Source organism: Erinaceus europaeus, chromosome 1, assembly GCF_950295315.1.
Source record: "Erinaceus europaeus chromosome 1, mEriEur2.1, whole genome shotgun sequence".
Taxonomy (NCBI): Eukaryota; Metazoa; Chordata; class Mammalia; order Eulipotyphla; family Erinaceidae; genus Erinaceus; species Erinaceus europaeus.
Window position 1 is genome coordinate 75,484,047 of NC_080162.1, and position 27,820 is coordinate 75,511,866.

The 27,820-nt window shown below is 46.3% G+C and overlaps 2 protein-coding genes across 8 annotated transcripts in view; one reads left to right on the forward strand and one right to left on the reverse strand.

Annotated features, from left to right (window-relative positions):
* The window catches only part of ASXL1 (ASXL transcriptional regulator 1), a 68,571-nt gene extending 52,812 nt beyond the window's left edge, over positions 1 to 15,759 (forward strand). For 2 of the 3 annotated variants that reach the window (XM_060188339.1, XM_060188334.1), the window contains exons 4-12: positions 2,258 to 2,378; positions 2,455 to 2,552; positions 3,700 to 3,793; positions 4,228 to 4,380; positions 6,339 to 6,502; positions 6,602 to 6,698; positions 8,719 to 8,824; positions 9,122 to 9,758; positions 10,878 to 15,759. In XM_060188339.1, coding sequence (XP_060044322.1) covers positions 2,258 to 2,378; positions 2,455 to 2,552; positions 3,700 to 3,793; positions 4,228 to 4,380; positions 6,339 to 6,502; positions 6,602 to 6,698; positions 8,719 to 8,824; positions 9,122 to 9,758; positions 10,878 to 13,751 — 4,344 coding nt within the window. In that variant the 3' untranslated portion in view covers positions 13,752 to 15,759. Of the gene's footprint in view, positions 1 to 2,212; positions 2,379 to 2,454; positions 2,553 to 3,699; positions 3,794 to 4,227; positions 4,381 to 6,338; positions 6,503 to 6,601; positions 6,699 to 8,718; positions 8,825 to 9,121; positions 9,759 to 10,877 lie in introns of those variants that run through there. The other variant, XM_060188349.1, reaches the window with a different exon arrangement.
* Positions 15,760 to 20,429: 4,670 nt separating this feature from the next.
* Positions 20,430 to 27,820, reverse strand: part of NOL4L (nucleolar protein 4 like) — a 74,772-nt gene continuing 67,381 nt past the window's right edge. For 4 of the 5 annotated variants that reach the window (XM_060188572.1, XM_060188576.1, XM_060188577.1 and 1 more), the window contains exon 8: positions 20,430 to 25,035. In XM_060188572.1, coding sequence (XP_060044555.1) covers positions 24,815 to 25,035 — 221 coding nt within the window. In that variant the 3' untranslated portion in view covers positions 20,430 to 24,814. The remainder of the gene's footprint in view (positions 25,036 to 27,820) is intronic. The other variant, XR_009549093.1, reaches the window with a different exon arrangement.

The window sequence follows — 27,820 nt, forward strand, 5'->3', positions numbered from 1 at the left end:
GGGCATTTTACCTTAAACGCAGAAACTGGAGTCTTTATTTTGGGAACTTATTTATTTTCCTGTATTCTCTTACTGGGCTTGGGAGTTTGTCTTTTCTCTTTCTTTTGGGTTACCCTCTGGGGAATAACTTTTTTTTTTGCTGATGTGTGTTCACATTTAAGGTTTTGTATCTCATGTTAAATCTTTAGCAGCCTGTTCATACTCCTTTGCCTTATTTAAAAGAAACAACATTCTGTCATTGGGAGACATTGTTGAGAATAGTTAATATAGAATCTTCGTTATCATTACATTTTCCTACTGTTTGTGGGTTTTTTTTTTTTGTTTGTTTAAATTTCTTTATTGGGGGGATTAATGGTTTACAGTCAGCAGTAAAATACAGTAGTTTGTTCATGCATAACATTTCTCAGTTTTCTACGTAACATTTCAACTCCCACTAGGTTCTCTGTCATCCTATTCCAGGACCTGGAACCACCCCCCCCTTCCTCCCCAGTCTTTTACTTTGATGCACTACACCAACTCTAGTTTGTGTATTTGGTTTGCTGTTTTTCATGTAGCAATTGTACTTAAATATCTGGTTGTACTTGATGAGTCATTTATTGTGAGAAAACTGATGGGTTCTGTTTGAGGGCAGTTTGTTGCTGTAACAGAGCAGTGGGGACCTTGATACTTACCTGGATCTCCTGGTTACTTGTATCTGAAAGTATTTACTGATCAGGCTGATGACTTTTTCAGAGTAATCACTAGCCAGCTGACTGAAAGGAGGTTGGGGTTTGAGTCAAGGCTGCCACTGTTTGGAGTCAACTTGTGGAAGGGGGCTGGTATGTGATCTTTGATTTGTAGCTCCTATTGAGAGATGCTGTAACATGACTCTCCTTCCTCATTCCTTGGCAGTGGTGTCTTCTATTCCAGAATGTCTTTGGTTCAGGCCAACCAGGATTTAAATCTATTGTCTGTAGTTGAAAACGGGGCATTGTTTTGTCTTGCTTTAATTTTTTTTTCTCTAATGATATAATAATGATTGACAAGATTGTGGGGGGAGGAGCCTTTTTGTTTCAATGACTTTTCTCCGTTTACATCTGTATTTAATCACTGTCTTCAGTGGTTCTTGGTAACTTTTTTTTTTAGTGATTTAATAATAATTAACAAAATTGAAAGATAACAGTGGTATAATTTCATACAGTTCTCACCACCAGAGTTCCCTCTCCCATCCTCTCCATTGGAAACATCCCTATTCTTTATCCCACTGGGAGTATGGACCTCCACTTTACTACTTTAGTTTAGATCTTCTTAATTTTTCTGGACTTCTATGATAATCTGATAACTCTTCCTGCCTCTAGACTTTCATGGTTGCCAGTGTGAAATTCCTAAAGCTTAGATCATTCCCCTGATCATTACCCTGCAGAGACTCCAAAGCAATCAAAATCTTAATCCTTGAGTGCAGTATCTTATCATTTGTTATTTTACAGTCTCTTTAGTCTCTACACATACCCACATGCATACTGAAAGCTATGATTTTCTTGAGTTGAGACACTTTTCTACATCTTTTTATTTAGAACTCCCACCCGTCTCCCCCACACCACCTAACCTGCCTACTAGCTAATTTCTTTTATTATTCATGTTTAAGATTATTATTATTATTATTATTATTTTTACTACATATGGAAGTTTCACATGAGACAGAGAGGAAAAGAGATAAGTACCACTTTGGTATACATAGTACTGGGAATTGAACTAGGGACCTCGGACATCAAAGTCTGTTGTTCTATCAATTGAGCTATTTCTCCAACCTAGGTAATTTCCTTTAAAATTCAACCCAAATAGCACAGCTTCTTTTGAGAGCCTTAACTCCGGATCTCGTTCACTTTCTTTACCTCCATGCCATCTTTCCTCTAGTTCAGTTACTCTTTGTTTCATGGTGTCGCATCATATATACCTGAATGCTTGTGCTGTATATTAGGAAAGTGGGATTTTTCTCTCCTGTTCATTTGGGCTCCTTAAGGAGCCCTGTTTCCCTTTTATACCCTGTCTTGTCTTTGAGGATTCCATACATCTTTAATTAATGATTAAATGTTTAGTCATATCTAATTTTATGTGTAATAAGGTAAAGGTACTGAGACAGAGGTTAGTTAGAAATGGGTAGGGACTTACTGATAGTCTAAATCCCCCTCCTCCATAAGCAATACATATTTAGGAGTGACTGCTGTGCTTGTAGGATTTGTAGGGTTTTGCTCACCTGAGTTGTGCCTTGCTGTCACAGAAGGACGCTCTGCAGTGGTCTCGCCATCCAGCTACAGTAGAGGGAGAAGAGCCAGAGGATACAGCTGATGTGGAGAGCTGTGGGTCTAATGAAGCCAGCACTGTGAGTGGTGAAAATGATGGTAAGTGCCCTTAACAGGGTGGGTAAAAAGCCATAAGCAATTGCTAGGAACTAACCTTTATTTCCCTCTCTTCCAGTATCTCTTGATGAAACATCTTCAAATGCTTCTTGTTCTACTGAATCTCAGAGTCGACCTCTTTCCAATCCCAGAGACAGCTACAGAACTTCCTCCCAGGTAGAGAAGAGAGTATATGACTGCAGGGTGTGGGAGGGGGTAACAAGTGAGACCAGGCTGAGGACAGGATTCTTTCTTTTGTAGTAACTATGGATTAGTTAAAAGAGTGAAGAAAATGAACTGCAGGAAAAGTGGGATTAGTGAGAAGAGTGCACTTTTTTCTAATAATTTTTTTTTCTTTATTCTGATAAAAGAGAGGGAGAGAGAAAAGACACTTGTGGCACTTCTCCACTGCTTGTGAGGGTTGGGGGCTTGAAATCAGGTCCTTATGCATGGTAACTTGTGCATGCTACTGGGTGCACTACCACCTGACTCTGCTCTTTTTTTGAAACCCATTTTTATGAGGGAGGGGGACAGAGAATAAGAGACTAGGGTACCACTCAGCTCTGGCATATGGTGGTGCTCTGGAATGAACGTGGGGTCTCTGAGGCCTCAGTTATATGATTTCTGTGATAAAATGCTGAGCTCTCTCCCTAAACCCAGAGTGATTAGATGGGCAATTCTGTTCATTCTTATAACAAACACAGGAACAGATAAAACACAGTGCACAATAGGGAGAACACATGTTTGGGAATCTGTAGTAGGCCCTCCCCCTGACTAGCTTTGGGACTTTGGACAAATTCCTTAACTTTAAAAAGGGGATGACAGTACATTCATTCAGCTTGGAGTGGTGCTTGGTCAGTGGCTGGCACTTAAGTCAGTAATATCAGTCACTGCTCTCAGCAGCTCTGAGGTTAAGTATGAACTCTTTTTTACAAGATTACATAGATAGGGGAGTCAGGCTGTAGCGCAGCGGGTTAAGCGCAAGGACTGGCATAAGGATCCCAGTTCGAGCCCCAGGCTTCCCACCCGCAGGGGAGTCACTTCATAAGCAGTGAAGCAGGTCTGCAGGTGTCTGTCTTTCTCTCCCCCTTTCTATCTTCCCCTCTTCTCTCCATTTCTCTCTGTCCTATTCAACGACATCAGTAACAATAATAACTACAACAACAATGAAAAACAACAGGGGCAACAAAAGGGAAAATAAATAAATATTTAAAAAATAAAATACTTAAAAAAAAAGATTGCATAGATTGCTGGTCAGTAGGGAGTGCTATTAAGACCTTGCAGATGACTTGGTTTTTCTTCTGTATTTGTTCGGGAAATATAGGCAAACAAGCAAAAGAAAAAAACTGGGGTGATGCTGCCTCGAGTTGTCCTGACTCCTCTGAAGGTAAACGGGGCCCACGTGGAATCGGCATCAGGTATGTGTAAACTCATGCTAGTGATGCTCCTTCCTCAGGTCCTGAGGACCTGCCTCCCCCTGACAGCAGTTTCTGACTTAAGTATTGCGGTGCCAGGAGAATTTCCTCTGGCAGGCAGCATGATGTGGTGAGACCTGAGCAAAGTTCCAGTATTGGGCTTGGAGTGCTCTCGCTTTTACCTCACAGGGTCTAATGAAAGAGTGTGCAGGTGCTTTGTGAAAGGTGCAATGCTATACAAACTGAGATGGTGGTTTGGCATCCTTATGTGATATTTTAAAGCCAGACTACATGATGATCTGACAGCCCAAGGCTGGGTCATGAAAGCACCTGGTATTGCTGGCAGCATCTCAGGGATTGCTGGGAGAAGTAAGCTTGTCTGAGAACCATGGGCGCGGCATGTGAATCTTTTGACCAGTGGAATGCTGTGCCTTCAGGGTTCTCAGGCCGCCACGCCGATGGCGAGAGCGGCAGCCCGTCCAGCAGCAGCAGTGGCTCTCTGGCCCTGGGCAGCGCTGCTATTCGTGGCCAGGCCGAGGTCGCCCGGGACCCTGCCCCGCTCCTGAGAGGCTTCCGGAAGCCGGCCACAGGTGAGTGGCTTGGCACCCATTTCTCTGCCTGGAAAGGGGACCCCTGCAGGCCTAGTGAGAAGATGGTCTCCTCTACTCCACTTCATTTACTAGTTTATTTTTACTTCTTGGATTGCCTTCTGTTTTTGTGTTTGTTTTTGTTTACCATGTATTTTTGTTATGCTGTGTATAGATCTTCGCTATGCTCTGTAGAGATAGTACCACATGGGTTCTCTTACAACCCTAGAAGGGCTTAACCTCTTCCTGCCTTGTACTGCTTAGTGAGTCTTCAAGTGAGTGAAAATTACTTCTTGGCTTCTCAGTCAAGAATTCTTTCATTGCTAATGTCTTGTCACATTTGTCCTCAACATCTCTGTCGGATGCTCCCCACCCCCAAGTAAACTAGTCAAGGGGCCACCTGGTTGCGCACCTGGTTTGTCGCACACATCACAGTGCACAAGGACCCAGGTTCAAGCCCCTGGTGCCCAGCACCTGCAGGGGGGAAAGCTTCATAAGTGGTGAAGTAGAGCTGCAGATGTCTCTCTGTCTCTCAGTTTCTCTCTGTCTCTGTCCAATAATAATTAAAATTTAAAAGAAATAAAGTAGTCAGTATGTTGAATGGAAGCCTATGTTGAATTGGGGGGGGTAATAAATAAGTTCTTTAATGTGCACCTCCCACTTCTATAGGGATATTTATAAGGCTAGAATACTGCTTATTCAGGATTTATTTCTCAAAGCCCACTTGCTGGTGGTTTGTAGACCAGCTACATAAAACCATTAAGAAGACAAACCTGGCTTCTGAAAAATTGAATAAACCATTATCCAAGTGAGAACTAGATTTGCTGCCTTGCTGATTTTCCAACTTACTAGCAGGGCTTAATCTAACATCTCCTAGATCTTTATTCTTAGTATCTCTCCTCCAACCCCATAAAAATAACATTTGCAGGGGAGTTGGGTGGTAGTGGTTAAGTGGGTTAAGTGAACGTGGCACCAAGTGTAAGGACCAGCATAAGGATCCCGGTTTGAGCCCCCGGCTCCCCACCTGCAGGGGAGTCGCTTCACAGGCGGTGAAGTAGGTCTGCAGGTGTCTCTCTCCCCCTCTCTGTCTTCCTCATCTCTCTCCATTTCTCTCTGTCCTATCCAACAACAACAACATCAACAACAACAGTAATAACTACAATAATAAAACAAGGGCAACAAAAAGGGAATAAATAAATATTAAAAACAAATAAATAAATAATAACATTTGCCGAGGCCTCTATGATAAAAACTGACATCTCGGGGAGTTGGGCGGTAGCACAGCAGGTTAAGCGCACATGGTGCAAAGTGCAAGGAAGGCATAAGGATCCCGGTTTTAGCTCCCGGCTCCCCACCTACAGTGGGGTCGCTTCACAAGCAGTAAAGCAGGTCTGCAGGTGTCTTTCTCTACCTTTCTTTGTCTTCCTCCCCTCTCTCCATTTCTCTCTATCTTATCCAACAACGACAACATCAGTAACAACAACAATAATAACTACAACAATAAAACAAGGGCAACAAAAGGGGATAAATAAAAGTTTTTAAAAAACTGACATCTCAGTGGACTTTAGTCCCTTTTGATATGGAATTCTACCTATCTAGCCCATGTACAGAAAACTTGCATATTTTTCCATAGTAAGCTGACTCTTAGATGATGACTTGTATCATCTCTCCACTTGGCTTTGTGGAGGTTCTTCTCTAAATTTCCTGGTGTGGGAAGAGTGTCCTCTTCAGGTGGTGATACAGCATGGTGCCATCTTGTCTGAGAGAGCACAAACAACAAGAACCATGGAAAGAATCATCATGTGTAGGTTAGAGTGGACTAGACTACTGAACAGATTGTGTACTGATAAGTTCTGGGTAGTTTGGTTGCTACCACCATTTTTCCCCCTTAGTTGACACTTGCTCTTTTGGTTTAAGAAACTGAAAATCTCTGTCTCCTTGCTACTTAAAAAAAATCACAGGTCAAATGAAGCGCAACAGAGGGGAAGAGATAGATTTTGAGACTCCAGGGTCCATTCTCGTCAACACCAACCTCCGGGCCCTCATAAATTCTCGGACCTTCCACTCACTGCCATCCCACTTCCAGCAACAGCTTCTTTTCCTCCTGCCTGAAGTGGACAGACAGGTGCAGATGGGTAGCTTCCTCTTTACTTCTTTCTGGGCAAACTTATGCTCTTGTTCTTAGTTTCTTTCTTTACTGAATTTTCTTCCTTGATGCGTCTAGGTGGGGGCAGATGGCCTGCTGCGTCTCAGTAGCAGTGCACTGAACAATGAGTTTTTTACCCATGCTGCTCAGAGCTGGCGGGAACGGTTGGCTGATGGTGAGTAGACTTTAAAAAGCGTATATGTGTGATTTTTTTATTTTTGGATTGGGGGAAAGGCGAGAGGGAGCGAGAAGGGGCTGGGTGGTGGTGTAGGCAGTTGAGTGCACATGTCACCATGCACAAGAACTCCAAACCCCTAGTTCCCACCGGTAAGGGGGAAGATTCATGGGCAGTAAAATATTGCTGCAGGTATCTCTCTTCCTCTACTTCCACTCAATTTCTCCATCCTATCAAATTAAAAAAAGGAACAAACGAAGAAAACAAAACTAAAGAAGAGTATGCAAATCTCTTTGTCTCCCTATCCTTACCCCTCCTCTCCCTCTCCCTTCCTTCCTCTCCCCCTAAAGGGACATTCAGTAAGAAGTAGGGCTTTTTAATAGTACCAGTAAATGTGGTGGATGTTGACATGCTTCATATTTCTGAAGCCAGGGAGTATTTGGATTTGCACTATATCACCTCTTAATCATTAAAATGACAAACTGTTCTTTCCAGTAATCATGGTGTGGTGATCATTTGGATGGAGGCAGGTTCACTGTGGTGTCAACTTACATGTCAGATAAGGGATCTACTTGTGAAAACCTGTACCAAAAATCTCTTTTTGGTCATTTCAACTTGTAATAATTGTTAGCAACTCTTAGTTTTGTGAGGAAGTCACATGGGAGTCTGTTGGAGAGCTCCAAGTAGCCTTCTAGGTTCATTGTTTCTCTAGGAGGATTTACACTCTCACCTTATAGTCCTATTCACAACTATAATCTATTTTAGAAAAAAAAAAATCAGCACAGGGAAAAGATACTCAAAGTTCAGGGAAACCAAGAGCTAGCTGTCTTTCCCTGTGAGTCACAGGATTTGAAACAAATTCACGTGACAGTACATATAATATGTTAATCTACTAGGAAAACTTGTAAAAAAAAAAAAGTTACATGATTTGAAACAAATTTACATGTGACAATGTATATAAAAAGTAATCTGCTAGGAAAACTTGTAAATTTGTATGTTTTGGATCACAAAAGAAACCTATGCTTGGCAAATCCCCAAATTTGAGATTCCCCAAAGAAAAACAAAAGCTGAGTAGTCCGGGAGGTGGCGCAGTGGATAAAGCATCAGATTCTCCAGCATGAGGTCCTGATTTCAATCTCTGGCAGCACATATGCCAGGGTGATGCCTGGTTCTTTCTCTCTCCTCCTATGTTTCTCATTAATAAATAAATAAAATCTTTAAAAAAAAAAAGAGAGAGAAGATAAAAAAGCTGGGGCTGGGTGGTGGCACACCTGGTTGAGTATACATGTTACAGTGAGCAAGGACCCAGGTTCAAGTCCCCAGTCCCCACCTGCAGGGGAGAGCTTCATGAGTGGTGAAGCAGTGCTGTGCTGTGGGTGTCTCTCTGTCTCTCTCCCTCTCTATCACTCCCTTCCCTCTCTATTTCTGGCTGTGTCTATCCAATAAATAAATAAAATATTTTTTAAAAAAAGAAAAACAAATGCCCATTACAAACCATCATTATTTGTGTGAACAGTTTAGGCACACAGAAACATTTATATTAGTTACAGGGCTTTTGAACCTTCCTGGAATCCAAATTTCATGATGTCAGCCAAGGGTCAAATTTGAAATCAAGCCTTTCTAGGAATTAGTAGTCAGGCCTACCATGTTAAATTTTTTTTTTTCTGCACAAGAAGCACAACTGGGTTTTTATTATTACTGTTTGTTTTGTTTTATTATTTTGGTAAGTGTGTTGCTTAATGTTGAATGACTGTGCTAGGGAACAGTCCCTAACAAAAGTGTTATAGCCGTGTATCCCGAGTTCAGAGCATGATGTGAGAGAGCCTTTGGAGGAAGCAGGAACCAACATGAAGAAAATGGGTAGGAGATAGAAAAAATAATCTTTCAAAGTTGTAAATATGTTAAAAACTGATGTAGTAGTTAAAAAAAAAAAAAAGCCGATGTAGTAGAACTGCAAGACTAGGCTTTTATTGGCATTAATGTTCTGAATACCTGCACTTGAAAACTTTTTATTTCCTAGGTGAATTTACCCATGAGATGCAAGTCAGAATACGACAGGAAATGGAGAAGGAAAAGAAGGTAGAACAATGGAAAGAAAAGTTCTTTGAAGACTACTATGGACAGAAGTAAGACATGTGGTGCTCTGAGTTCTAGTTGTACTTTGGGAAGTGGAATTAGAAGCAGGTGTTCTCACAATCATGCAGACGTACATGGTGAGAGTTTGGGAGGTTACAGTGACTCAAGTCATTTAGCATAGCTTTGCTTTCACAGGGTAACTATAGCATGCTTTTCAGTGGTTAGTGGCAAGCCCCGTATAGACTTGATTCATTCTGAGATATGTGTATTTGGGTGTATATTATTCAAAGAAAGAACATGGGCATACTTTTCTTATCTGTAACTGATGGTGTGTGTTGGATTTGCAGATTGGGATTGACTAAAGAAGAGTCATTGAAGCAGAATGTGAGCCAGGAGGAGGACCCTGAAATCAAGAGTAATTTGCGTGTCCCAGGAGATTCAGTACGGCCACAGCGTGGTCCCACCACCAGGCAGCGAGACGGACATTTCAAGAAACGCTCTCGGCCAGATCTCCGAACCAGAGCCAGAAGGAATCTGTATAAAAAGCAGGAGTCAGAACAAGCAGAGATTGCAAAAGACACACAGTCTGTGGCTCCAGACACCCCTGTCTGCAATGATGGGGAGGCTAAAACTGACTCAGCAGGGGTGAGCAATCCCCACCTGCCAGGTACATCCTCTGCAACTCCTGACTCAGAGGGGCCTGAATTCCTGGCCAAACCTGTGGCTTCCCAGATCCAAACCAACCTGGATAGCCGGGTACATGCCTCTGCATCTCCAGACAGAATTCCCAGCTTGCCTCAGGAGACTGTGGATCAGGAACCCAAGGATCAGAAGAGGAAATCATTTGAGCAGGCGGCCTCTGCGTCCTTTCCCGAAAAGAAGCCCCGGCTTGAAGATCGTCAGTCCTTTCGTAACACAATTGAAAGTGTTCACCCCGAAAAGCCACAGCCCACCAAAGAGGAGCCCAAAGTCCCGCCCATCAGGGTAAGAGGTTGATTTCTACCTTCCCTGGGGATAGTTTCCTTTGAGGGTCAGGAGATTTGTGGAGCCCCCTTGCAGGAATGGAAACCTATGTGCCTTGTTTACTTATGTGGGAGTATAGAGCCCTCTCTACTAGAGCATCATTCTTTTTTAAATATTTTTTTAAACTATCTTTTTTTTTTTTTTTTTGCCTCCAGGCTTATTGCTGGGGCTCGGTGCCTGCACCATGAATCCACTGCCACTGCTCCTGGAGGGGATATATATTTCCCTTTTGTCACCCTTGGTTTTTATTATTATTGTTGTTGTTGTTGTGGTGGTGGTTATTGTTGTTTTTATTTATTTATATTGTTGTTAGATAGGACAGAGAGAAATGGAGAGAGGAGAAGAGACAGACATCTGCGGATGTGCTTCACCACCCGTGAAGTGACCCTCCTCGGTATGTGAGGAGCCAGGGTCTCAAACCGGGTAGAGAATCATTCTTGAAATTGACTAGACAAACAGGAAGCATAAGGTTCCTTTATTTATTTTTATTATTGCCACCAGGCTTATTATTGGGCTTGATGCTGGTACTCTGAATCCACCACTTCCTGTGGCCATTGTTTTCCTTTTTCTCCTTCTCTTTCTCCTCCCTCCCCAACTACATACACTTCTTCCAGCTCCATCATAGGACAGAGAGAAATTGAGTGGGAATGGGGGAAAGAAAGATAGACACTTGCAGACCTGCTTCACTGCTTCTGAGGCATTCTCCCTGTATGGTGATGTTGGTGCTTAACTGAGTACCACCGCCAGGTCTTCTCAGTTTTGTTCACCCTGTTGAGATTGAGATTATCTCTCGGTTAAAATCATTTGGGTCTTAAAATCTCTTATTTGGCATCAGGTCCATTGTAGGCACTCACATAGTCCCACCAGTAATTTAACTTTAGAAATGTAGCAAGTAACAACCCTTGAGCGAAATCTTTAGAGTGGAATGGTGTTGTGGATAGCTGTTTTACCATAATTATTTCACTTTAAAGAGAACTGTTTCTCTAGGAAACTTAGCTACTATCATCCTAATTTACCTTTACAGTTCCTAGGTGAGATCATCCAGCCAATAAAAACTGCTTTCCAATTTTTCTTTTGCAGATTCAACTTTCACGTATCAAACCACCCTGGGTGGTTAAAGGTCAGCCCACTTACCAGATATGTCCCCGCATCGTCCCCATCACAGAGTCCTCCTGCCGGGGTTGGACCAATGCCAGGACCCTCGCAGACATTAAAGCCCGTGCTCTGCAGATCCGAGGGGCAAGAGGCCACCACTGCCATCGAGAGGCAGCCACCACTGCCATCGGAGGGGGGGGTGGCCCGGGTGGAGGTGGCGGCGGGACCACGGATGAGGGAGGTGGCAGACACAGCGACAGTGGTGATGGTGGTAAGACCTGTGGCCACTGTGAGCCCGGGGGAGGCCCAAACACCCCTGGAGAGTGTGCGTCAGATCTACAGCGAACACAACTACTGCCGCCTTGTTCTCTAAATGAGGAGCATACCCAGATTGGAACTGCCATATCCAGTGTCAGAAGAGAGGACCAGGCTTCTCTCATAAAGGAGGAGAGCTGTCCGTTACAGAGAGTTCCTGACATCCTTATCAATGGGCTGGAAGATGCCTCCCAACTCCCTACTGTTCTGACTGGGGACCAGCCATGCCAGGCTTTGTCCCCACTGTCCTCAAAAACCCCAGTACCTGAGAATTTAGTTGAGCAGCTTCCCTTGCATCTAGATGTTAGAACTGAATGTGAGTTTGGTGCTACTTCCTGGGAAAAGGATGACAAGCATAGACCCACTGTTCCCCCAGAGAAGAGCCCTATTCATTCTCAAATGAGTGTTGTACTAGAAGGAACAGGCCCAGCTCTGAATGGTGACTGTCATCCCACTGTGAAGGAGTCTGTGAATGTGACCCCTATTACCATCCCTGAACCATCATTGACTGGTTGCCTGCAGGACAGACAATTTGATGATGAATCAGAGTTTGGTGGCTCATGCCCACCCCTGACAGAAAGTGCTGCTAGGCAAGAAAACTTGAAAACCGAAGCTCTTGTCTCTGCCAGTGCTGCCCCGTGGGTGCCTAGCCTGTCAAATGATAAGGTGGTGCAACAGTCTGAACTTGACTCTGGAGAAGATAGCCTATCTGTTGAGCCTCAGGTTGGAGAGGAGCTGGAGAAAGCTGTTCCCCTTACTCCTCCTGCATTGCCTGGTGGGTTGACAGTTGAGGAGACTATAGACACCCCCAGCAACTTTCCTTCACTGTGGACCGTGCCATCTCCAGGATGCTCTGACAGTGCTGGCAGTGACTGCAAGCATGGTGAAAGTGAAAGACTGAAAATCAATGGAGATGGAGATTCTGCAGCACTGAGTGAGTCTACAGACACAGCCTCTGACTTTGAAGGCCACCTCTCTGAGGACAACAGTGAAGTTGACCTTAGTGAAGCCCCAGTAACGAAGATATTGCCAGTGGTAGACAAGGATCAGAAAAATGATTGGGACCAATCTGCTTCACTGTCCAAGGTTAACAGTGACCCGAGTCTGGTCTCAAGGACAAATAGTATAGTTGCTTCCCAGAGCTGGGTGTCTCGTGTATGTGCAGTCCCCCAAAGGATCCCAGACTCCCTGCTTCTAGCCAGCACTGAGTACCAGCCAAGACCTGTGTACCTGGGCAGGTCTGGGTCCTCAGTGGAGGCCACTAACCCACTGGTAATGCAGTTGCTGCAGGGCAGCTTGCCCTTAGAGAAAGTTCTTCTTCCTGCCCACAGTGGCAGCAAACCCAAATCCCCACAACTCCCACATACTAAAGAACAGAGCTCCTTTGGCATGAGATCTTTGCAAGACCCTGGAGAAAACAGTTGTGTGGTTGGCAGGAGTAGCCTCAGTTCTCTAAGAGTTTTGAAAGAGCCTCTTGGACCTGAGAGTTGTGAAGCAGGCACTGGTCTTTCTCAGCTAGAGGCCACCCAAAAGACATCTAAGATAATCCCGTGTTTAGACTCCCTATGTCCAGTGACAAATACAGCAGCTGCCTCTGGGAAACTTGAAGTGGAATCCAAAGAGCGTTTCTGTCCCTTTGGTTTTGAAGATCAGAAGGAAGCTTGTGACCTGTCCCAGGGCAGTAATTCAAATGCTGCCATAGGCAGAAGTCCAGGAAATCTCACTACCTCGAGAGCCCCTTATTTCTCATCTCCAAATGTGGTCTCCTTGGGTCCTGATCAGACAGGTCAGACCTTGTGTAATCAGAACAGTGTTGGAAGCCAAGGGAAGAAGCTCTTTGCCTCTAAGAACATGTCTGCAGCCCTTCAGTGTCCTAGGCCATTGGAGCCAGTGCCACTGCCCTCTGGTGCTCCTCCCAGCTCTACCCCTAGGAAGTTGGGGTTGAACAAGAACTCTGTGTCTGGTGGGGTACAAGCTGCCAGAGAAGACTGGGTTCCAAAGCCACCACCTGCCTCTGTCAGCACCGTCAAGAGTGAGAAGACTTTGGGGGGCGGTCTACTCAAGGCAAATGCGGAGAACAGGAACACTGCTGGGCCTGGTGCTCGGGAGCTGGTGGATCACTTGCCCTTTGTCCTTGACCTGCCCTTCTGGAAATTACCCCGAGAGCCTGGGAAAGGTCTCAGTCAGCCTCTGGAGCCTTCATCCATCCCCTCCCAACTCAACATCAAACAGGCATTTTATGGGAAGCTTTCCAAACTCCAGCTAAGTTCCACCAGCTTTAATTACCCTTCCAGCTCTCCCACCTTTCCCAAAGGCCTTGCTGGAAGCGTGGTGCAGCTGAGCCACAAAGCACACTTTGGTGCAAGCCACAGTGCATCACTTTCCTTGCAGATGTTCACCGACAGCAGCACAGTGGAAAGCATCTCTCTCCAGTGTGCGTGTAGCCTGAAAGCCATGATCATGTGCCAGGGCTGTGGTGCGTTCTGTCATGATGACTGTATTGGACCCTCAAAGCTTTGTGTATTGTGCCTTGTGGTGAGATAATAAATTATGGCCATGGGAAAAGTTGTACATTTAGTGTGTGTATTTTGATAATGATTGATCTTAAATCTGTATACAGAATATTATTGATACAATAAACTGTCTCTTTGGGCAAGAGTATTCTTGCCTCGCCCTAAAATTTATAGTGCTAGAGCCCCTCTGATACTTACTGACCCTTCTGGTCTTACTGGAGGGTTTCCTGCAGGGTAGCTTGTTGGGCTGCCCAAGGCTAACCAGCCAGCCAGAGCTCTTACACAGACACAGCCTGGTGTGGTGGGGGGGAGTCTGCCTGACAACCTAGAGGGGCTTGAAGCTGAAGCAAGAAGGTTCTGTTCTCCACCAAGGGAACTAATCTATCCAAACTGAGTAGAAATGTCAGTCTTCCATTGGCCCCTTCCCTGCTGCCATCTGCTATTCTGTCTGGGGTATTGATGGCTGGGAAAGAAGCCATCACAGGGTTACACTGACTCCCAGCAGTGCCCACCAGGGGGCTCAGTCACCTGCTGACCTCAGGGTCACAGTTCAGTCATTTGCCAGTTGATGGAGCCATCTGGCCTTTGATTCTATTGCAGAAACCAATTTGGAACTTTCCTGCTCTGGTACAATCACTGGCCCTCAGGAGCTTTTGGAACCTTGAATAGACCTGCTTGGACAGTGGGAGTTGAGGATAGGGTCCTCTGTTTTCTTGAAATGCCATCTGTAGACCTTGTAAAGTCAGATATCCTGACATTTGGCAGGTGACTTCCTCTGCTGACACCTTCCCTGCCACTTTGAACTCTAGAGGAGTAGGCATCTCCATGCACCTGTGTATGTGAAAGTCATTTTACATTTCAAAGCAGTGTGTGTTTCTTATTTTTATATTTTTAACTCTTTATTCTTGGATGTATAAAGTGAACTTTTTGGCTTCTGTAAGTATGCTCTATGCACCTCTAATGTTTGATCATGTATTTATATGTTGTACACAGTACCGGCCAATTCTGTAAAGGATGTATTGTACAGAGAACATGACCATGTCTCCCTTATTTTATGTCTTTGGCATCATTGCATTAAAATGGTGTAATTGACTTTTTTTTTTTTTTTGTCCTATCTTATGTCAGAGCAACTATGTGCTGTATTGCCTGACATGAGAGTGGAGTGATTTGACTAGTTATCTTCCAGGTTGGCCTGGTGCCCTGTGGTGGCCTCCAGAGCCAATGTTAGTTTCCCACAAGCTACTGAGTAAATACGTCTGTTTCTTCAGATCTCTTTCTGTCTTCACTGGCTGCTTGTTGCCATGTGTGACAAATCACCACCCAGTGTTTAGTTCTTCTGAATTTGAGAGTGAGTACTCTGGGCAGCCCCATGCTGTCTTTTCCAGACCTGGCTCTAGGGCCACTGCCTGACAATATCTGGGACCATACTTTCCTGAGACCATGGGGCTCTTTTTTGATGTACTTTTGACAGCAAGTTGGGGAAGTAGCAGCCATTCCTGCTAACTGCCACTCCCCCAACATATTTTCATCAAATAGATGTTTCTGTAGTTGTCTTCCCACACCCTGCTTCCTGCCTTACTTCTTACACTTGACTTGTGGCAGAGTTGAAAGTCCTTGTTTAACCTAGGTCTCTGTGTGTGGATGCATCTGTGTGAAGTATAGAATTATAAAATTATGGCCTCAGGAAGTCCCATTTCATCTGAAAGTTCTCCTTCTGCCATTTCATCCAGTGGGGTGCTTTTTTCTTTTCTTTTCTCTTCTTTTCTTTTTGTCATGCAAAGCATGAGTGAAAAGTTGCCAATGTGGTGGTGTTGATTTAAATGCAGTATTGGCCAAGTCGTTAGCTTCCACAGTCAGTCTACCAAAGACAGGGAGCAGAGGCCCAAACATAGCTGATTCTCCTCTTCTTTCTGCTGATACCTTTGGGGCCACTGTAGGGGTATAGTTTGGAACTGGTCTGGTCCATGGGGCTGCCCAGAAAAAGCACTGCTCTTGTATGTCTCTTATGGTATTGGAAAAATAAACCTGTACAATCTGTACTTGTGGTCTCAGTCATCTCTGTGGCCACTTGCTTTTGGGATTAGGGGAGAGGAGGGAAGAAAGGTCAGGTTGTACAGAAGCTGCTTTGAGGGAGTGGGCCTCAGCTTACATCACTCTGGCTCAGGAGCAGGATTTTTTTTTTAATATTTATTTTATTAATTTATTCCCTTTTGTTGCCCTTGTTGTTTTATTGTTGTAGTTATTATTGTTGTCGTTGTTGGATAGCACAGAGAGAAATGGAGAGAGGAGGGGAAGACAGAGGGGGAGAGAAAGATAGACACCTGCAGACCTGCTTCACCGCCTGTGAAGCGACTCCCCTGCAGGTGGGGAGCCGGGGTTGGAACCGGGATCCTTATGCCGGTCCTTGTGCTTTGCGCCACCTGCGCTTAACCCGCTGTGCTACAGCCCGACTGCCAGGAGCAGGATTTCTTAATGTGAAGCTCTTGTTTTGTGAGCTTAGGCCTAAAGGCATTTCACTTGTCTTCAGACCCTGTCACTTGACAAACTTCTCTCCAGTATGAACTGGCAGCTGAACTCTAATGAAAGCTGTGGTAGTGCTTTTCCCCTTGTGAGCATGGCTGTGTGTACCATGACATCCCTCCAGAGCTGCTTATCCCCAACTGTCTCAATGAGAGAGTTGGCCACAAAGGCTTCTAGTGACTTGATGACCTGTGTGTGTGTGTGTGTGTGTGTGTGTGTGTGTGTGTCTGTCTGTGAGGGAGGAACACCAGCCCTGGCTTTAAAAAGCCTTGAGTAGGAGCTCCTTGGTGTGTGACAGTAGACAGCAGTGAAGTAGACACTGACATTAGGGAATTTGAGTGGATGCCAGACTGCAGGAGGTGATTTCTTGAATTCCTCAGATCTGGGTCAAAAGTAAGTCACCAAGTAGGGCACATGCCTTGTCCAATGTATGGCTCAGATTGAAACACTGTCACTACATGGGAGGTCCTATGGTATTGGAGGAAGCTCCAGTGCTCTAGTATTTCCTCCCTGTCTTTGATGGATGAAAAATTACTGTGCAGAGTGGCATATAGATAAGACCCCTGGCTAAGCAAAAATAATAAATAGGAATTCTCAGGCTTGAGGGGCTGGGCGGTACCACAGCAGGTTAAGTGCACACGATGCAAAGCTCAAGGACTGGCATAAGGATCCCGGCTCTAGGCCCTGGCTCCCCACATGCAGGATGGTTGCCTCACAAGTGGTCAAGAAGGTCTGCAGATATCTATCTTTCTTTCCTCTCTGCCTTCCCTTCTGTTGATTTTTCTCTGTCCTGTCCAACAACAACAGCAATAACAACAAGGGCAACAAAAATGGCCCCCAGGAGTAGTGGATTCGTATACTTCAGACACTGAGCCCCACCGATAACCCTGGAGGCAAAAAAAACAAAAATTCTCAGGCTTACATAGCCTAATTTTTAAGACATGCTTTGGGCTCATTGGAAACCAGTATGTAAATAAGACAAAAGCAAACATGATGGAAATAAAAGATTAGTTGGCAGATATCCACTGATTTGCTTGCTATGGATTGGATAAAATAGGTTACACGTGGTAGGATTTATTGAGGGTGGATTAAGCTGCAGTTTTGTGGTGCTGGCTGTTAGAAGTACTTGTGGATAAGTTGCAGTTAGGTGACTCTGCAGTAATTGGGTAGCTGGTTGGTGGTGGCGATATGTACATGTGCCATTATAAATCTGTTTGCCCAGTTATATCTGCAGGATTTTAGGATGTGTTACAATTCAGAGTTGGGGTGTGATATTGTCAGTCAGCTCATCAGAGAGGTAGAAGAGTACTGTGGGATAAAGCGCTGGCTGTGTCCCATCTGCTGGCTCTGGGGCTGGGGTAAGCTCTTCAGCCTCTCTGCCAACTTCTCCATTTCCCAACGGGAGTAGTAGCTCTACTCTGTAAAGTTGTTACTGCTGAGCATACAGGATGGACACTTGGCCTGGATAGCTGTTGCATAGATTTCCATTAGTCTGCACAGCTGCCACCTGCTTGATCACCCCAAGGATGAGCTGTGCACCATCCTGGAAGGTGGGGTGTGTTCTCAGTGAGTATTTGCCTTTTGACTTCACACTACAGTCGTTGAGTACACAGTCCTAAGTCTTGAGACTGAGAACTTGATAGAGGACTACTTTACTCATGACCCAAAGGACAAGAAAATTGATGTTTCAGAATGCAAAGGATAACCAACTGACCAGGTAAGATGCCATTAATTTGTCTTATGTCCAAAGTCAGACTTTGTTTGAGAGAGGTATGTATGTGTACTCAGTATTCCAAACCCATCAGGCCCTTTGGGAACCCAAAATATGTCTGATCTGAGAAGATACAGCACAGACTGTTTCCCTCTGTGGGTGCCACAAAAAGCTATGGAGGGTAGGCTTTGACCTTGGGGATTAATACTTGAAGCCAAATAAGTATCAATTGACGAGCTCAGTTCTTTGTCTTTCCTTTGTCAATTTGAGAGTTTGGAATGAATATCTACTAAACGATAGAAAAGCAAACTCTAAGGGAATTGGAGTTAGAAAAAGGGAGCTGTCAGTGCAATGGCTTTTACACTTTCCTGGGAATCCAGGCTCTCCTGAGAGCCTGATGGAGGCTCCTCTCAAGGATGCGTGCACACACTCAAAATTGAATATGCTGTTCCAGAGGGCCGTGAGCTCCATAGGCTGCTGGGACCCATTTATAAACCTCCTGTCGGATAATAAGCCTAAGTAAATCTGCATTTCTACAGGGGAGAGATGACTTCGCAAAGGATGTTTAGATTTCCTGGAACTACTAGGCGTTCCTTTCATGTTTTAAATTATTTTAAAAGGCAGTCACAGGCATTTTCAGTCTTCTTCATTGACTAAAGAGAGATTATCCTGTTTTGTCTCTGAGTTAAGTTCACTGTTCTGTGAAGGCATTTACATTTAACGTTGTCTTTACACTATTAACAACAGTGGTCTGGAGCCTATCTAAAAGAGACAAACTGAACCAAGCACTGCTTCTCTGTCCTCAAAGCAGTTTCTTCTTAGATCCCCGTGCTCCATGGAGCCACGCTTCTCCTGTGCAGGTAAGTGCTTCCCTGGTCAGCCAGCATAGCCGTGTAAGCTGGGTTCTGTGTATTGGACATAATGCCTCTTGTGCGGTTTCAATGGTCACTTGGTGCATTTCAGAGATGACATTTTGGTAGGGAAGGAGTTTCCAGGGACAACTAAGGATTTGTTGTCATTGGTCCCTACATGCGTGTGAATAAATGAAGTGCTGGGTGTTGGCTTCTTGACTGATGCTATTGTCCTTAATAATACCCCTTGCCCTGGAGTCGGGGTGGGGGACTTCCAAGCTAAATCATTTGGTCTGGCCCTAGGCAACCAGAACTTCTCTCACAGTTCTGGTTTTTAAGTTGGTGATTTTATGTCACCCTGTGAGTGATGTTATAAATACCTAAATGCCTCTTGGCAGAAACAAGTTTCCCCACCCCTGCCCTGGAGGATACTCCTTTGGTGTAATGACTCTCAACTATTTGTCCTTTTATTTTTAAATAAAAATTTTAGTAAGTTTTTAAAAACTTTTTTACTTATTTTGGATAGAGACAGAGAAATTGAGAGGGAAGAGGAAGAGACACCTGCAGCACAGTTTCACCACTTATGAAGCTTCCCCGTGCAGGTGGGGGCCTGCCAGGGGATTGAGCCTGCTCCCTTTTGTGCATTCAACCAGGTGCACCACTGCTCAGCCCCCCCCCCCTTTTTAATATGACACTGGAAAATGAACCAGTGTTTCATAGATGTCTGATACCACTGCTGAGTGGCCTCTCTGGCTCAAACTCCTTGTCCTTTATTCAGAGAGGAGAGGTACCACCACACTGCAGCATCAGCCAGAGTTTGCCTGGTGCCAACCATGATGTACCTATGTGGTCACAGGGCTTGAATCTAGGGCCCCACGCAAAGTGGGTGTTCTGTGGTAAGCTTATGAAAATAAGCCAGCTGTTGTCATATCCCTACAAATTTTCCTTGCAGTTTAATAAAAATGGTTTATGTAGGGTGAAGGGAAAATAAAGCTTTGTACAGATAATTGCTTAGCTTTTTTTTTGTGTCTCCTCCCCCTCCACTTTAAAGTGGGATCCAGGGTTTGGGGTTGAATGGAATGTCTGGTGCTGATGGTCTAGAACAGGGTTGGTGTTTGCTTAGTTTCCAAACCAGTGCTCAGTGACTGTGTGTGAGTGCCTTAGTTAGTGGACACATGCACTGGGATGTTGGGTGGGAAGCAGGGCATTGGTCACTGGCTGCACTAAGAGATACCCACTACACCTCTCTGCTCATCTGGAAGTGGGACAAGAACACTTCCTTGGGAAGGTGACCAAGCCTTCACAGTAGTGCCTGGCACTTGGCTGGCACCAGTAGATCTTTGTTTCCTTCTCTTTTTGACAGACTTACAGTTGTAAGAAGTGATGGGTTTATGGAAGAAAATATGAGGGCAGGGATTCAACTTAGTAGAAGTGCACGTGCTTACTGTGTAATCCCTGAGAATAAAAAATGTTTTTTCAAGTCTACAGAGGACCTTCTGTGTGATAGCTTACTAGCTAGAAGAAGGTAGAATCTGTTAGTAGGAAGGTATTTCAGTGTTAAACTGGAAAAAAGAGAACTAGTGGACAGGGCTGCTATTGCGAATACATGGTAGAAAGAAGGCATTCGGTTTGTTATTCAGTGTTTATTAAGTAGATTCAGTCTTATATATGATATACAGATTCAAAAGAAAAAGGATTCCACATACTTATGAAATCAGTGCATTTAGCAAGTAATACCATGGAGATAACAGCTTGATTAACAGCTCATTGGTCTTTTGTTAAGTGAGGGGAGAGGGAGTTGGCCTGTGCTAGTCATTCCACAAACAAAACAGAATTTAGTTGCATCACATAGAGAAGACACATTCTAAGAATTAAAATATTAAGCCACATTTACTGGAAAAACTCACTATATAGAACACAAATAATCTTTATAGAGCATTGAGGAGGAAGTCCTCACCTGCTTAGAAGAGCCACGTTAAGTTGCATAGGTGCATATTTGTAAAAATATAATTTAGAGGAGAAGCCATTGATTAGTACTAAAGAGTCACCTTTAAAAGTTGGTGTCATCCACTGTTTGCCTTAAGTGCCATATACTTACTGTCTGTAGCCCCTGCCCCTCCCCAGAAGCGATGACTTGTGAGCGAGCTGCCTCTGAGGGAACCCTGAAAAAACATGCCTGTGCCATCCGCACTGGGGAGCCTCATTAAAACCCCATCTCAGAGGGAGTGCATGCTCTTCCAGAACACGTGCCACAGGACCGGTGACTTCTTAGGCTGTCCTGAAATCCTGGGTGGCTTGACTCTAAAGGTCACGTGGGCCACCTTGTCTTTCCCGTTCCCCAGCTGCTAGAACTGCTAGAAGAGCTGTCTCCTTGCCACCGCTCTGCAGCAGAGGCCTGCTTTGGCCTGTCCAGGCAGTTATCCTCCAGTGGCTGCTAGCAAGTCTGTCCTGAGCCGTTCTCCTGAATGGACCATTTGACGGGGCATGTGGGCCACCTGCTGCAGAGATTTTTTCTTTCTTTTCTTTTTTTTTTTAGCTTAGAAAAGTGTTTTTCAGCAAATCCATATTCTGTGTGGTGTAAGGTTTTGTTTGTGTTTTTAGGTGGAAACAGGTAAGAAGTGAGAGGTTTTGTTTGGTGGCTTTGCTAAGCAGATGAGCTTATAGTGAGGCGCACCTTCCTCAAGAGCGAGTCTTGCAGAACACACAGGGGCTGGGGCATCTGTACATGTAAACAGTACACTTTCACTGAGTCCAAAATTAGGAGCAAAAATACAAAGGTTCACATTGGTCTTAGGTAGATACAGGCGAAAAAAGATTGAGCCATTTAGCTCAGAAACAACAAAAACAAAGTTTCTAAAGCACCACTAAATTATATAAAAATCAGACTATGGACGGATTGAAACTGGTATTCTGGTGAAATACTTTACTATCTTGTAAAAAGTTTTACAAAAAATTACAAATTAAAAGTATCAACCCTCTGAGTTCAAAGCAGCATTTTTGAAAATGAACTGGTAGTTAATCCTGTAACCACCCCTGGAGTCGTAAGTGGCCCTTGGGGATAGGGATGGCTGGTTTCCGCCTATCTGACATCCTCCAAAGCCCTCCTAACCCTTGCCTGTCCCCCTCCCCTCAACACTGTCCACTGTCCAAGTGGTGATGGTAAAATGAATTTAAGATGGTTTACACTCACTGGTCTGGACGACCCACAACTAAGACCAGTTTCCACTTCTCTCCCAGGTCTACCTTTCTTGTGCGAGTAGCCTTCTGCAAAGACTCTGGAATTAGTGTATTCTACACTTTTTTTTTAACCTTTTAAACTTAGGATTCCAAATTATTAGTCATGCCCTGTGGCCCTCCATGTGAATTTTAAATGGTCAGGGCTTGGTCAGGGTTTTGGAAGCTTCCTGGGGAGAAGGCAGTCCCTGGGGTGAGGGTGAAGACGGGCAGTGGGAGAGGTTCAGAAGAACTAGCTCTTCGATGCTCTCCAAGTTAGGAGCCAAGGGAAGGGTTGAAGCTGCATCTTTTCAAACAAAAGCAAAACAGAACAAGTTCCCTGACTGAACTAGCTAATGGAATCCTGTTTCCACACAGTAACTTGCTCCTGATTCTGCCATTACCAGGGGGCATCCACCCTGCCCAGGAGGTGGCATCAGCATGACAGAACCCACTGTCCTGGAGGGGCCGGTGGGGGGGGCGGCCCACTGGTGGTCCTTTCCTGTCTCTTTACAACACACTGGACCTATGCTCTTACTGCAGTACTAAGGCAGGCTGAAGGTGGTTGGTTAGGACAGCTTGAACTCAGAAAAATGTGACTTCAAACTGTAGCTTAGACTGATCTTTAGATCTAATCTTTTGTGCAGTTGGTGACGGGAGCCCCTTCTCCAGTCTTTCTCACTCCTGTCTGTCAAGAAAGTCAAACCATTTGTGCCGTACTTGGGTCCTGCCTCTGGGAGGAGAAATGACATGTTAAGCAATTCATACCAAGAATTCTAAGGTGGCGATTGTCTCTGCCAGATTTTAACATTTACGATTTCCACAAATTGCCTGGGGTAACATTTTGCAAAAGATCTACTGATTACTTTGTAGTATTGTTCACACACAAAAATAAATATTTACACAAATTCAAACATCCGGGAGTGGTACTGAGTAGGGGTGTGGGGGCTGGACATGTTGATGACTAGGTTTCAGAAGAGACATTGGACACTGGAGTTTGTGCTGTGCTAAGGGCGAATCGTGGTCATCCTGGCCCTGATGGAGGCCTGGAGAGGAGTCAGATGGAAGGCGGGAGTGGGGTGGGTGTTGGAGGCCACTTGAGAGAGGAAAAAGAAACCGCTCCCAACCTCTAGAGGCTGGAAGTAAGCATAGGGTGGTGGGGCTTCCTACCTTGCAGTTTCTGAGTTAGGGGGCCCACAGATCAGTTCTCGATGTGAGGCAGGGTGGGATGTCCATGCTAGAGCCCCCTCCCCGCCCCTCCTGAGGGAGATCTGCCAGTGCCAGGAGGCAGCTGGCTACAGAAAAGCTGGTTTGGGAAGGTTGTCTGCTCTGGGACCCAGTGGTTTTCTGTGGCTGTCCTGGGGTCCACTTGGCCCTGACTCCCCTGGGGCCTCTTTGCTGTGAGGGAGGAAAGGCAACGGAGGGCTTCTGCCAACTGGGGCAGGGGCACACAGCAGAGAGCTGCTGTCATGGCTACGGAGTGTTGCATGGAGAGACCCAGTGGGCCTTCTGAGGTCTGGGCGAATCCCTGGTTTTAGCAGCACTGGTAGGTATTGCACTGAGCAAGAGGAAGTGCCTATTGGGGAAGAAGGAAACCAGGCCAGCTTTTTCTTTTTGCCCACTTTCACACTCCAGGGATTATGGGTCTCTTTCAGAACTGGCCCTTCCAGAGGAAAGACTGGTCCTAGCAGAACCCAAGTTGCTTTTCTACTTCTTTGTTGATGTACTCAACTCTGGCTACGGGGGTGAGGGGACAGGAGCTCAGTCTGCCCAGGTGTCACAGCTTTCTTTCCTGTTTGGTGAGTGCCTGACAGCTGGGGGGCTCACACTGAAGAAAAGGTATCTGAGGGCCCAAACCTGGCCCCTGGGGCAGGGCAAGGGCCCTGCCGACTGACTTGCAGCTCTGTCCTGTTGAGCAGCCAGGAGGGTTTAGGGACCTGTGAGTTGCTGCTTTGGAGGGCCAGGGCCCTCTCTGGGCTCCAGCTCCTGGCCACCCGTCTGAACTTACCTCCCGGGCACTCTGCATGGGGGAGTTGAGACAGCCATTCAGAACAGGCTCAGGGCACATCCTAGAAAAAGCCCACGCTGGAGTGTGAGGTAGAATACAGGTGACCATGCGACTGGGGCTTCTGTGGAATGGAAGGAGGAGGAGCAGATTTTGTTTGCTTTGCAGTGGGTTTAAGTGAGGTGCTCCTGCTTGGCGGTGCTGGGCACTCAGAGGACTAGCCCGCCCTGTGCCAGCCCTGCCCTGCCCCGCAGACCCCCGCCCGCACCAGTGTAGTGATATGGAATGTTAGGTCACAGGGACACATCCTTCTAATCAGACAGACACAGACTGGCAATCTGTACAAACACAAAAGAATCCATTTTCAGAAAAATAAATTACTAAGGGAAGAGGAAGAAAGGGTCCACTTTGTTTCTCTCAATAAATATGCAATTCTGCTCACCTAAGACTTGAAAGGTAATTATCTGGGGGTAGGATTCTAACATCAGGGTCCACGAAGATGATTCTAAATAGAGCTGTGGCCCAGCGCCTTGTCATGGGGAGCCCCAGCCCTTCCAAAGCTGCCACATTGGCCTCTTCCAAGCAGGTCAGAGCACCCGTGTGGTGAGATTCCAAAAAAAAAAGTGTCCTTGTGCCCGAAGTTTCAGGTGCTTGGAGTGTGGCTAGAAACAGCTCTTTTGGATCCCACCTCTTTCAAAAAGCAAAATGTACCAACTGGTGAGGCAGGAAGCCGGGCTCAGGGCTGGGACACCAGCCTCCTTCCCTGAAGGAGTGCACTCCAGGTGCTGCTGGGGTCAGTTCTGCTGTAAAATGAGGTTCTCCAGTTCGTCTGCAGAGCGCAGCAGGAAGGCGGCAGACTCCCTGTAGCCAGCAATGAGCTGCCGCACAGCACTGATCTCCGTAGGGCTGAGCTGGGCGGTGGGCATGGTCCTGCTGGTGCTGTTGCTGGAGGGTGTGGGCGTGGGCGTGGTGGAGATGGTGGAGGCCCCGCCTTTCATGCTGAGGTCTGTGGGCCCTGTGGAGGAGGACAGGGAACAGAGTCGGGAGGGGGAAGGGAGCAGACACCTTTGCAAGGCATCTAAGTCTCTCCAAGGACTGGTACCAGCAGACAAGGCACGGGAGTCTCTGTTAGCCCTCAGTGATCCTGTGAGGAAGGGGGCCGTCACTGTGTGACGGGCGAGAGGTGCCCAAGATGATGGGGCCTATGTGTTGGCATGCCTGGCTCACAATGAAGACAGGGTGTCAGCATAGGGCTCTGCCTGGCTCCTGATACTATTGACTAGACCTTTGCTTCTCTCTGACAACCATCAGGTGCTCTGTGAGGAGGAGGCCTTGAAGCAAAGGAACTTGCCTGAGTCCCCAACACTGAGCAGAAGTGCCAGAGCCCAGAGGGAATATGGAGCCATCCCGTGAGCAAGGCTGTCAGGCAGAGTGTGTTTGTTCTTCCCTAGCAGTAACCCTCTCTGGGGACATGGTGTTTAAGATGCTGCAGGCAGGCAATCCTGACAGCCCAGAAGGGAAGAACAAGCAGAGAGTTCAGGGCCAGGAAAAGAAACACCTGTGTGGCGGACGTGCTCAGACAAGGAAGGGGCTCCTGTCCACTGGAGAGAGGAGAGAAAGCAGACAGCTGCTCTGCCTGGCTGTGGGAAGGAACGAGGTGGGTGCTTGACCTTCGGGACCATGGCCTCTCCCTGTGGGCTGTGGGTGGATGTAGAGGAAGGCCTTGCTTTGGGGTTTCAAGCCTGCTTCTAATAAGCCAAACATCTTGATTTCCCCCTTATTTTCAGTTACTTTGTACATGAGTGAGGGCCTGAAATGGTGAGAGCAGGAACCAGAGGTGCTTCCTGCAGAGATCACCTTCCCTTTGCCCTTGGATGGTAACAGCAAAGAGGGACCTGGAAGTCTTTTAAAACAGAATAGGAACCAGCCAGGTCCCAGCTCCACTCTGCCATTCCCAACCAGCTTTATAAGGCAGGCCACTGGTTTTGGAGAGGCGTAGAGTCAAGCCTGCTCTGTCAGTTCAAAAATCATTCTTTAATACCCCACTGGGCACCAGATCCCCCCTCTGCAGCATGAGGGTTAAGATCTTAAGACAGCTAGCTACACCTGTCAGTGTAAGCAAGGGCTTCTCAGGCCTCTGGAATGTGCTCACCCAGGAACATGGCAGCTCTTGAAATTGGCAAGAGAACACATTTGGTGGTATGGCAAGTGAAGTCTCCTTAGAGAGGCCTCCTCTGACCCCACCTGTTAGTTTCTCTGCTTCTTGCTCTCAGTTTACAGACAAGTGAGGCTGCTCTTGGTTGCGAGCCATCTCCTTACTACCCTGTGGGTCTCATAACCAGTTTCACTCATTACTGCCTCCACACTGGCAGTTTCTCTGCTGTTGTACAGAGGGATGGACAAACTATTGTCACATGAGGGTCTTTCCTCTCTGCCCAGAGAATATGGATGTCAAGAGTCAAGGGAACAGTTAAGTCTGTTAAAATGAACAGAGGCAAAATGTACTGCTGTGACTTGTTGGAAATAGCAGGCATCTGCTGCCTCCCAGATGCTGCAGAAGAGAGAGGCCCTTGCGGACAGTGCATGTGGATGGCAGAGGAAGGCCAGGCCTGCCAATTGGGGTTCAACTACAGGTCTGGGGTTCCCTCTTCTCTCCCAACTCTTCACCCCTGTGATCTGAGCTTCCTTTCTGTCTTTCCTGAGCTGTAGCTACAGCCTGGAAAGAAGAATGACTGTTTCCTGGTGCCTCTCTGATCTGGGGACATCTTCCATGAGCTCTGGTTACAGAGAGACTCTCAGGTTGCCAGGTGATTGCTGGAGCGACAGAAGTCAGCACAAGTTGCCAGCACCCCAGGAATGACTGGCAGAACTCGATATATCTAAGCTGATTTGCATCTCCAGGTGACAAGGTAATGGGTAAAGTGAAGTGCTCTGAACCACTGATAGACCTGCCTGTCTGTCCAAGGACCAAACTCAACAGTTATTTGAAGGGTGGCTGCCAGGAAGGGGCTAGGACTGGTGCTCCTGCAGTCACACATCCTTTGTTTCAACTGCGGTAAACAGGAGGTAACTGACCAGACCTCTGGCCCAGTGACATCACTGCCCTCCCCTAAGTGACAGGGTGCTCACAGACAGGAGATGGGCCCTGGGGGTGCACAGGAGAATAGCCAGATGTCTCCCCAAAAGGAAGCCCTGGCTATTGCTGCAGCCCCTCTGGCAGCTGGGAACAGGGTGGGAGCAGTCGTAGTCTTGAGACAGATCTCACTGCCCCATGCCCTGTCTTCACACAAATAGCAGGGTTCTCACTCGGATGGCTCCTCCTGGAAGGAAAGCAGCCTTCTTGGGGCGGCTTTCCCCCTCACTGTGGCTGGATGGCCACCTGGGCCTCAGCTGCAGGGATTAGGGCCAGGCAGCTTCTCTTTCTAGGTTAAGAGGCATTAGGTAGGGATGAAGAGGTAAGCCCAGCAGGCATCTTCCTGGGGCTCGACAGAGTTCCTAGTGAGGGACAAGGTGAGTGGATGGTGCCTGGGCTTTCAGTCTTGGACAGGAACCTAGCACCTCCCTTGTATCCTGGAACAGAGAGGGCTCTCCTCACTGGCAAGGACCTGAAAGCAATTCTCAGGCAAGACCCAGAACCAGGCTTCTCTGGACTGTGAGCAGCACCTTCCTCCAACCTGCTCCTTAAGCAGTGGTCCAGTGCCCTCTGGGTACTTCCCACACCCCGAGCCTTTATTGACCCTGCAGCACAACACATAGCCCTCCTTGACTAAAACCTGACTCCTCAGGTTACCAGGCTGCTC